Below are 11,531 nucleotides of genomic sequence, written 5' to 3'. Positions count from 1 at the left end.
CCCAGACGAGCCATGGCTCTGGCCCACCCCAGCTGGGCAGCACCTGCCCCAGTCCCTGCTCCAGCCCCACTTCTTCCCTCACTGCAAGGGCCTCGATTTGTGTATCCCCCCTCACTCTTCCCTTCCCCCTCAGACTAACCAGCCGGACACTGCGCAAGCCGTCAGACTTGACACCAGAAATTGGATCAGAGTATGCCAATATGCCTCCTTAAAAGTCAGCTATTGGTATTGCCCTCCCCCAAAATAAATCCATCAGTGCACCCCTAATTGTTACATAAGCTGGTCTTTCCTCCTTCCTCTGCAGAGGCTAAGTAAAACAGAAAAAGGGCCAGGGATTACAGTGGACAATAAGCTGAATAAGCCAACAGTGTGCTCTTATTGCCAAAAAGGCTAAACAGCTTACATTAGTAAGAGTACTGCCAGCAGATTGAAGGAAATGGTTATTCCCCTCTCTTTGGCACTGGTGAGGCCACATCTAGAGCACCGTATCCAGTTTTGGAGTACTCCACATCTGGAGTACTGTGTTCACTACAGAAAAGATGCAGACAAATTGGGGAGAGTACAGCAGAAGGTGCTGAAAATAATTAGAGGCCTAGGGCACATCATTGCTGAAAAGAGGCTGAGGTAACTGGGCCTATTTAGTCTAGTCTAGAGAAGAAAAGACTGAGGAGGGATTTGATAGCAACCTTCAACTACCTGAAGGTAGGTTCCAAAGAGGATGGAGCTGAGCTGTTCTTAGTGCTGGTAGATAACAGAACAAGCAGCAATGGTCTCAACCTGCAGCAAGGGCAGTTTGGGTTAGATATTAGTAATAAAAGCACTGGAACAGGCTCCCCGGAGAGGTTGTGGAATCTCTATCCTTAGAGATTTAAGACCTAGGTAAGACAACCTTGGCTGGGGGTGGTCCTACTTTGAGCAGGGGGTCGAACTAGATAACCTGAGGTCCCTTCCAACCCTAATTTTTCCTATTATTTTTATGGTAACAATGATGTAATCAATAAAAAAAAGCATATTCCAGTCCAAAGGGGTTTGCGGGTAGAAGAGGAACTTGCTACCATAACTACCTATAGCAGGCTTGTCCAACATGCGGCCCACCAAGCCGTTTTCCAAGGCTCAAGGTGCTGTGACGGGAAACTAAAGTAAACAGTTTACTTTCGTTCCCACCCCTTGTCCCTCCCCCAGCCCCTCAGCAGCTTCCTAATCGCTTGACGTTGCTGACATGGTGCAGCTCCTTCCCTCGCCCCTCATTTCAGAGTGTCCTCTCCTAGCCCTGCCCCTCCCTTCTTCATTTACATGCCTGCCCCGCCCTGCACTGGTCCCAGCCGGCCATGCAGGCTACAGCAGATCGCTGTGCAGCTGGCACGGATGCCAACTCGGAGGAATGCTGCAGCCAGGTGTGTGGGAGATGCTGCTGTCACTCCTGCTGTAGCTGTCAGGGCAGGAAGCTGGCACCGCTTCCACCTCCCTGCATCCCCCTGAACCCACAGACATTGTGCTGGGGGTGGTGAGTCGCAGGCCTCAGGGAGGGAGCCCTGCTGGTTGGGCTTGGGCTGCCCCAGGGGAGAGGGAGCAAGGGGGTGTCCCTGCATGTCCCCCTGGCTGCCGAGCCCAGGCACACAGGTGTGGGAGTATCCTCAAGGCTGCCCAGGTGACAGGGAGGACACGGCAGGGTTAGGCAGTGCCCCTTGACCGCTGTGCCCCCAGGCCGGACTGGACAGGCCACGTGAGTGCCCACTCCTGCTGGCCCACTGGGTGATAAAAAGTTCATGATCCGGCCCCACATTCAAAAACGTTGGACACCTCTGACCTACAGGAATCAAACACTGAAGTGGTAAAAGAAAGCTTCCATTCTCAATGTAATGCTGCAACTCATAAGCAAGAAAACTTAAGAGATTCTGTGCAGGTAAGAATTCCAAGTTCATTTAAGACTCTAGAGTTCCATGAAGGAACAAGGGCCACATCTCTCAAAGTATCCCAGTTATTTAGGGTGGCAGCCAAAAGACTAGGCCACAAGAAAGCAATGATATCAAGATGAAGAGCTGAGAAGACAACTAGAGAACCAGCCCTCAGATTCTGGAGAGAGGGTAGTATCAAACAGGAGTAAGAGATGCAACTGTGAAGAACAGAAGTCTGTACACCAAGGACTGTTTTGAACACAAACTGCACAGCCAAAAGGCTTCTAACAAGAGAACTCTGGTTGTGACTACCTTAAATGATCCTTCTTATTGCAGGGCATTAAGTGTAATGAATATTTTAATGGAAGTCTTCTTTCCAAGAAACTGCATTGATAGACATAAAGTAACTACAATCATTCCAGCAGCAAACTAAGAACAGGCCATCTTCTCAGACATGATACCAGACATATCAATCTATGGAGTGAATCAGGACTTTCATTTGGGGCACACAAAAAAAAGAGACAGGGAAAGGACAGTTGGAGAAGACAGTGCCAACAGAAAAACCATAACCCCTCAGTACTAAAGCTGCAGATAAGCACCCATCTCCTAGAAAGGGAAGTCAGCTGGAATAGTCAGTTTAAGAGGAGGTGGACTTCATAGCACACTCCAAGGACCACCCAGTGCACAGAAGTAGTATATATGCTTGGGTTAATGACCACTTAGCTTTTAGTTCTCCCTTTAGGCCAAGGAAAAAAAAAACTTAGATGCTGCATGGAATTCATACTTCTGAAGAAATTCAGAAGACTGAACTACAAAGCAATTCATCCACTTTGCTCCCTTCCCTGTTTGTTTCCAGAAGTCAGAATATTTCATCGCAAGACCTATTTCCACTAAAAAAAAAAGGTAGAGCTGGTATGACAAAGTTAGCTAAAAGTTGGGAGATTTCCAACACCAACCTGCAGAATTCCAATTGATCAGTTTTTTTATGCTTTAATATAAAAAGCGTTAAAGTACTGACATTTCTAACAAGTAAATCAAAGTTTTTCTACAATTATATGTTAGTTTTCTGGTTTTAGTATCACACACCATTAGAAGCCAGGGTAGCGATGAGCCTTACAGACTAAGTGAATCAGAGATACTTAAGCTTTCATGACCAAGAGTTCACTTCACCAGATGTTAAAATCAGAAATGTTAGGCATCACTGATTCAGTTACTCTAGAAAGGTGCACTTCTACCCTGCCTTTTGCCCAACTTCAGACTAACACAGCTAAATACCCCTCTATGTAGAAGGTCCTATAGCAGAGAAATATGTAAATTAACATACATGTCAATTTTTGGCTTTTTACTGGTAAAAACTAGTCTACACATCTGCATGTGAAACAGGCCTCAATCTATAACCCATTTAGACAATTCTAAACATCTAGCAGTGGTTATAGAAACAGCAGGTAACAGCTTAGTTTTCTAGGGCACCTACACACAAAGAGGCTGCTCTGATGCACTTGAATTCCAGTGTGTTATGCAGACTCAATTGAGTCTATTGGTGCACGGTGGTTTCCATGCTCCAGCAGCCTTCTGCATCTCATCTCATGCATCAGTTTCCCCATGCTTAAAAATGGTGGTGGGGGCCCTTGATCTAAAGCTTGTTTGATAAGCTTTAGATCAAGTGCCCCCACCACCATTTAAGCACAGGGACACAGATACACAAGATATGCTAGCACTTTAGAGAGGCCTTCAGAGCTGCTAATTAAAAGTGCCCCCACCCCAAGTATGTGTAAGAATGCCTATAGAGACCAACCTAATAGCTACTTCATGTTCTTACCGTGTAAGAGTAGCCATATATCATTACAGAGAAAGACCAGAAGCCTCAGACTTCCAAAAATGCTAGCATAGGTAAAAAAATGAAGCACATCTTTACTTATAAATACCTAGGCCTCACACATTCATGTATGCGACTGCAGCACCCTATGCTTCTTTCAAGGGTAGAGAATGAGGTGGCATTTTTCATCTATACAAGCTGAAGTAGTAACAGCTATTTAATACTGTTTTGGAGAAATGAGGAAATAAGTTACTTGGTATTAACCACCCCCTGCCCCCAGACTTGGGCCATAGTAGTAAAGACAACATAAAATTCAGAGTAGTTATTCTATAGTAAAAGGAGGAATAAAATGAGAAAACCCAGATAAGGATCTGATTTGTTTTTACCTTCAGGGGTCGCATAGCTCCACAGAATTTTGCCCACCAGCTTTTCTCAATAAACTCTAGGTGTCTCTCTCTTCTTCGAAGTGTCCTTAGCCTCTCCTCCAGTTGCTGTAGGGTTCGCCTGTCCCTTGTTGATAGAGGCCGACCATCTTTGCACTGCCAATCAAAAATGAATGCATGAAAGTAATGGAACAACGAAGTAAATAAAATGTTAAATTTTATTTATAAGCTAACACTAGCAATTGTAAGGGGTCAGAATTATCCAATAGGAACACTGTTTTTGAAACAATTTCCATTTTGACCTTATTTCTACCAGCTCCCCAGCCCTCCACTTCTTCTAAAGGAAGAGCCAGAGTTCACATCAGAAGTATCAGGTAAAGTCAAGAACAATACCAGTTAAACAGACTAAGCCCTCTGAGCAATGGGTTTCAGTCAGCCATAAAAATAACCATAAGAATAGCCGTGAGATTGTCAACCATAAACAAAATCTCTAGGAAAAAAAAACAAACAAACAAACAAACACAGTAGTATAGTAGCCTTAGCTAGCTTTGTGAGCAACAAGTCAGTAATAACTAACTAATCAATTTGACTCCTAGCAAACATTGTACATTTAACTCCCTTAATCCACAAAATGCTGGGCATGAATATTTCAAACTGTATGGGTGAGTTAAATATACATATGCTTTTCATGTCAATACAGAGTAATTAGCACTACATACAAGACATATGAAAAAAGTAGTTCAAACTTTTCATATTCTTACTACAGGTTGAAATGTTCATAGGTTATTTAAAAGGCTTGTAAGTGTTGGTTATTATTTAGTCACTTCATTTTAAATAGCCATATTTGTATCAAAATTGTATCTTAAAAGACTCTAAAAAGGGATTTATAAATTCACCTTTTTCTGCTCTTAAAACCTCTAGCATTGTAAATAAATTAACAATGTACTTCAAGCCTGCTGCAACACCATTTTAAAATTAATAGAAAATTGATTAATTGGGAGTAAATTTAAAGGACACAGTAATTTTGATGCTTATGAATGCTAATAGAGACCTCTCCTTTCCCTACAAAAACGTGTCCCAAACTGTTGCAGCATGTTATCTCTCAAGAGGGAAGTGCAGCAATAGGGGACAGATGGTTCACTTTCAAGAAGTAACTTAGTTATTTGCCTGTTAAAGCAATTAGAATGGCTGTTGCCAATGCAGACCCTGTTCCAAGAGAAGAGTCAGACTAGAGCAAAAACTTCACAGCAGACAAAGCTTCCACAGCACCATTCTAAAGGATTCTCAATGCCAGTATCACTTTGTTCACATAAATATGGACACTACTTAGAAAAAGGCAAATTTCCCAATTTAGAAAAAACCTGGCTATAATTCAAAATGCCAAGGAATATGGCTTTATAATAAAAAGCCACTTTAAAAGTGTGACAACACTCGGAAGCAGATTAGAGTGAGTTAGAAAAAAAAAAACACTTGCTACAACAATTCGCACCTCATGGATATACCACTTCCAAGATGCACACTGGTTGACTTAACAAGTTTCATGAATACAACCAAGCTTTTGACAAGTTTGTAAGCATGAGGACTTCAAATAAAGCTCTTTGCAATAGATAAAAGTGTATTATTTTTATTTGTTCCACAACATGCTTTGAACAACAAAATTTAGTCTTCAGCAGCTATAAAATGCCAGATTGCCAAGTATTTTGGATGGAAATGTTACTCTTCACAAAAACCGAGGCCTTACCTAGTTTATAAACTGAACATACCATTCTACTGCCTTGAGTTTCACGACCCAGCACAGCTCCCAACCCATGGAAGGGAGCAAGCTTTCTAGAAAAGAAATTGGGTAGCTAAAGAACCTAAAACTGGAAGAATAGAGAATCTTAGACTGCTGTACATGTGATTGTGACAACCAAGTCCTGAAGCCTCATAGCAAGGTGCTTTATCTGGACTCTGAAGATAAAGAAACATTCCATTAAAAAAAAAAAATCAGGAGGCACTACCTCATCTTCAGAATGACTCCCAGCCTCAAGAGTTTGGAGATGTGGCTGAAAGTTTTATCTAAGCATTTAAGTAGCTATTGCCCTTCTCTTCACATAGGGTCCAGAATATAAACTTGTGTCCCTCCAGCCTCTTGCAGGATCATCTCCCTCTACAATGCTACTGAAATTACTATTCCAGAATCAGAAGAGAATTATCCATCAGTATTTCATGCACTGTATGGATTAGTACACTTTTGCGACAAATGTTTCTGCTTCGCAGCCAGATACTGGTTATGAACTGGTTCCCAATCTAGCACAAGGATTGAGATTTGTGGAATCAAACCCACCTACTTGCTGACTGTGGTAGTAGGTGTTCAGTGCAGATACTCCTTCAATAGGAATATCAATTTAGCTTGGAAATTGGAACTGGTAGCGACTTGGGAGAAGTTATGCCCTACAGAAGCTAGGAAGTGAAGTTGGGGTTCCTAGTAAGAAAAGAGACCCCCTTTGAAGTCAGGATGAAGACTAAAGAATCCCAAAGGGTTTAAACCAGCTCTGATGGGGAAAGATACAAATCTTCCATTAGATAAGAATTCCTTCCATAATTTTTATCTGAACCACAGAAGTTATTTCCTGTAGTTCCCAGGTGTTAATGAAGTTGAGCCTAGCTGAAAAAAAAAATCACACTCCTTTAATCTTGTCCTCCCTTTTACAATTTCTTGGACTAAACACCAAACACTACCATAATAGCTAGTATCAGGAAAGACAAAATTTTGAACATTACTTAAAAACAACTGAACACCAAACCTTCAGTTTAATCCTTTGTATATGTTGCTCTACATCTTCAATATCTTCAGTGTTTTCTAGGAGTTCATAGGCAGCACTTCTAGTTCCCTTTATCAAGTTTAAAGGCAAAGCAGACATACCATAAGCCTAAAAAGGGCAAGAAGAGGCATTAAAATTATTACCAATGCAACACACAAATATCACCTCATAGATGTACTGTCACCTTCATAATGGTATTTCCATTTCTTCTTCTCCCTTCCTGTTAGTTTGTTTCAAGAACCCACCATCAGCTTTTTTCCATAATACCTTGCACAAAAGCAAGTCTGTGAAATAACCTAGGTGACAAATGTTCAATATTGTCCTAGATTCTATTATTAGAGGAAAAGCTTAAGAACTGTTAAGTTACAGTACACATCTATTATCATTGTGGAAATCCTGGCCTTTGGAACCTTATTTTGTCCTGTGGTATTCTGGTTCAGTCAAAAGTTACCTTTTTCCAAATCTTACCCATCAAAAAGATAGATATAACCAAAAGAGAATGAAGTAGAGCATATAAAAAACCTGAAATTCTACAGTAAAACAATGCAAAAAGTAAAACACATGCAAAAGAAAAAACACCACTTCTAATGGGTAGTTACACTGATAACTCTCAACTTGCTCACCATCTAGTCCTATTTAATTTTCTCACTATGTATTCTGTGATAAAACACTGGTTACAAGTCTGATGTACCGGCAATTCTGGAAGTAACATTTATTAGTAAAGGAACATTTATGAGTGCCATTTCTTATGAGAGCAAAGGAAAAGTCTTGAATATTAAGGTCTGCTATAAAAGTTACATTTATGCCATGATTAACATATTCAATTGCAGCATAAATTAAAAGGATGCCACATGTGCACCCATTTTAGAAGGCAACATAAAACAAGCCACACAAAACCATTCAAAATAAAACATTTTATGGCTTGTATGTCATGTTAAATTAAACATGTGATGAGGCCAGAGCAAACAATTAGTTGCCCATTGGTCCTGGACCTGCAGGCACACAGAAAAAAATCTTAACTTATCCATGTTTTACCAAACTATTCAGTGAAAAAATGAGAGAAGTGATTTCAGAAGCACTCTAAAAGGGACCTAATCCATCCCCTCACCCCAAAACAACAACAACAACAACAACAACGGTTGTCCAAACAACTTTCCTGCACCACACAGACTATGTAAAAACTAATTTCCCTGGGGGACCAGGGAACAGGAGCAGTGTCATACAGGTCTCCAAACAAAATTGCTGCAAGGATCCAGACAAAGCTATCTGTACCAAACAACATATTGCAATGGGATTCAAGAACATGTTTTGTTTTGGGGGGTTTTTTTTGCAAGACAAAAGCAAGTAGGTCCAATATTGTCCTTGCACATGAAAAATATTTCACTAAACTTTAAATTAACATAATTCTCTTCCTTTTGATTTATTTGACAGTTTTAGCACCACAAAATATTTCTTTGTTTATATAGCTATCACCTTTTAGGCAGCAGTTACACCTATGGCTTGCATTGCAGCAGGCTTAGTATGAAGCATTTAAGAGAACTTCATTCCAGCTGACAAATATGTTTCCTCCCTCCTCCTCCACAAGGACAGCTTAAATGAAACCATCTGCAGGAGCACTTACTAGCTATTCCCAATAATATTAGAAACTCTAGCAAAAATCACCACAACATACTGACTGCAGAAGAACACCCACGTGACTTTCTTTAGCTGTGGAAGACAAACAGGTAGTTTGTCTCCTCGTTTAAAAGACTTTGTACAAACATAACCTACTGTTTGGGAACAGAGGTCTCTTGCCCAACACCAATAAAACTGGTAGCGAGGGAATATTGTATATTTTGGGGTCATTCTAGGACAGTCACTCAGCTGGGAATCAGCTGAGCCATAAATAAGCTTCCACCTACAAGATGCATCACTTCAATTCAGAAAAAGCATTCTTCTAAAATTTTAATCTAAGATTTTTTTTCAAGTAGATAGCTCATTTCTTCCCACTAAACAGATTTTGGTGCTTCCTTCTTGGGAGCAAATCTATATCTACTACTGCAATTAAGCTACAGCTTCTCTAAATTATAGGCATGTCCAGTGATGCATCCTGCCCTCGTGACTAGAAAGCAAGCTTGGCATCCCCAAGAGTCATTTTCAGATGTGAAGTTTGAGAAATAAAATAGAAACAAATTATTCCCCATGACCATTATCTGGCATTAACCCACTACATAGGGAAACTGTAGTCTTGCTCAAGGAAGGTTAACATACAATGCATGTGAACAAGCCAATTTAGATTTCTATTCCTTCAGACAGTCCTACATCAGTGTCCCAGCTGCAAATTACTTGCTAGTGCATAAAGAGATGCTGTTAGACCACCCAAGAGCTACCAGATACCTAATGATAATTTCCTGCCCACACACAAGCCAGAAGCCACTTCAGCTGAACTTCTAGGAACTGAATAACCCAATATTTGTGTCTAAATCTATCTCTGACCCATTTCCCTAAAATGCTTTGTGATGCACTTTGTTTGCAGTACTCAATGAAAAGAAACTAAAACCACATGAACTAAATTTTTTATAGCAAAAGTATTGAAAACTACTATTTATTTGAATATATGGCTATTCATTGGGACAAAAAGGTGATCATCCTTTTGCTTAAGAGCTGCAGTTCTAGAAGATGAAGTACTGATTTTCTTTTTGCATCTGTTTGAGATGTAGGAGATGCAAATGAAGTCTTGTTCTCTGCTAGTTTCTGTCTTCTTGCCCATGTGTTATTCTTGTATTTAAATACTTGTTCTGTGATGCTAGGAACAACTTAACTCAGATAAAAGAATAAGAGCAAACATTAAAAAAAATATATATATAAAAGCACTCAAGTGTCAGAAGGGTCCAAGGCTGCATACAATTTACTTATCAATGTTAATGCTACCCTAGCAACCACACCCATCTAATTTAAGCTTTCTGCTGAGGCCTTCAAAAGAGTTCTTTATTCTGAAAAATTTGCACACAGTGTAACATCCATATTTTGCACAAAATGGATGAAAAAATTGCATCCAATCTATACTAAGGGCCTGCAAAAAGCTATGACAGCCTAGTATTCTATACAGCAGAGCACCTAAACTTATGTTTCTGGATGTTGCTGAAGATAAGCAGATGCATTAATTCCCAGCAAAACTTTTTCTAGAATTCTCTTTACATTTGAGTATTTCTGACTCAAGTACTTCAGGTTACTCTTTGCTGTAGTAAAGTGACCTGCCAGACACCTTAAGCAAAGAAGTGAAAACAGAAAAAAAAAAGGGATTGTTTGAATTACAATCCCAGTCTCTCTGCAAATGTTTATTACAGAGGGTAACAACCTACAGCCCTCATCAACATTTGATCTAGCTTGGGCAGCCGCACAGCAGGCACTTTCCTCGTGTCACCTGAGGGGGTGGGGGAGATAATGGTAGTGGTGTGTGAGCCCTAGTGCTCACCCACCCGCCTCGGACCTGGGGTGGATCATTTTGACCTGCAGCCTAAAAAGAAGTTGCTGAACACCGATCCATTGTGCAACTGCCTACATTAAGCAAGTAGTGTTTACAAGAACAAACATGCACACCAAGAGAACACGCGTACCACAAAATACCCTTGCCCTCAGCACTCTGTAACAAAAAAACAAAACACTCAATGCCTTAAATACAAGAGGCCAGAAACAGTAGGAACAGGCCACGGTAGGGGAGAGACCAGAATTTCACCATTGGACAACCTGCAACAACGAGGAATTGCATGGCCAAACTATGCCCCACAGAAGAAGAGAAAGACAAGAAGTCTACCTAAAAAACTAATTCCTCCCCAAAGCCAAGTCTAGTTTAACCCGGACCATGTGAGCAAGCTAAAATTGCTCAAATTGCTTCCTCGGTACAATAGTAAGCAACAGTGCACCACACACCATCACCGATACCCCAGAGGAAGGTAAAAAGCAGAAGCCAACAACAGCTGCCCTGCCACTTGCTCACTGACCACCCACCACTAGAGTCTGTGCCAATACTGGCCTAAAAGGTAAAAAGAGCTACTTAACTGGTTTCCACCCTGCCTCCTAGGCCAAGGCTCAGTGAGGATCTAGGTCAGGGAACTTCTGGAGGGACTAGACGAATTTTTAAAATCAGCAGGTCCGGACGATCTCCATCCCAGAGTGCTGAGGGAATTAGCAGAGGTCATTGTGGGACCCCCCAACAACTTTACAAGTACTCGTGGTGCTCTGGTGTGGTGCCAAGGGACTAGAAGAGGGCCAAAGTGGTTCCCATCTTCAAAAAAAGGGAGGAAGGAGGACCCAGGAAACTATAGGCCAGTTAGTCTTACCTCAATCCTAGGTAAGCTTTTTGAGAGAATTCTTCTGGCACATGTCCATGAGGGGCCAGCAGGGGAGATTATGCTTAGGGGCAACCAACACGAGTTCATTAGCGGCAGGTCCTGTCAGACCAACCTGGTGGCCTTCTATGACCAGATCACCAAATCCTTAGATGCAGGGGTAGCAGTGGACATAGTCTTCCTGTACTTTCAGAAGGCCTTTGACACCATCTCTCACCCTGTTCTCATTTAAAAAATTGGGGGACTAACTGGCTGGAGGGCTGCACCCAGAGTGGTGGTGGGCGGGTCATTTTTTGACCTGGAGG

At 41.3% G+C, this 11,531-nt stretch overlaps 1 protein-coding gene across 2 annotated transcripts in view; it reads right to left on the bottom strand.

Moving 5' to 3' along the window:
• Positions 1-11,531, bottom strand: part of LMBRD1 (LMBR1 domain containing 1) — a 271,625-nt gene that overhangs the window by 105,988 nt on the left and 154,106 nt on the right. For both annotated transcript variants that reach the window (XM_019520503.1, XM_019520504.1), the window contains exons 8-9: positions 6,881-7,006; positions 4,098-4,250 (exon numbers count right to left, since the gene is read on the bottom strand). In XM_019520503.1, the coding sequence (XP_019376048.1) occupies positions 4,098-4,250; positions 6,881-7,006 (279 nt within the window). The remainder of the gene's footprint in view (positions 1-4,097; positions 4,251-6,880; positions 7,007-11,531) is intronic.

Source organism: Gavialis gangeticus, unplaced genomic scaffold, assembly GCF_001723915.1.
Source record: "Gavialis gangeticus isolate Ggan-Ray unplaced genomic scaffold, GavGan_comp1, whole genome shotgun sequence".
Taxonomy (NCBI): Eukaryota; Metazoa; Chordata; order Crocodylia; family Gavialidae; genus Gavialis; species Gavialis gangeticus.
This window is presented reverse-complemented; position numbering and strand designations above follow the sequence as displayed.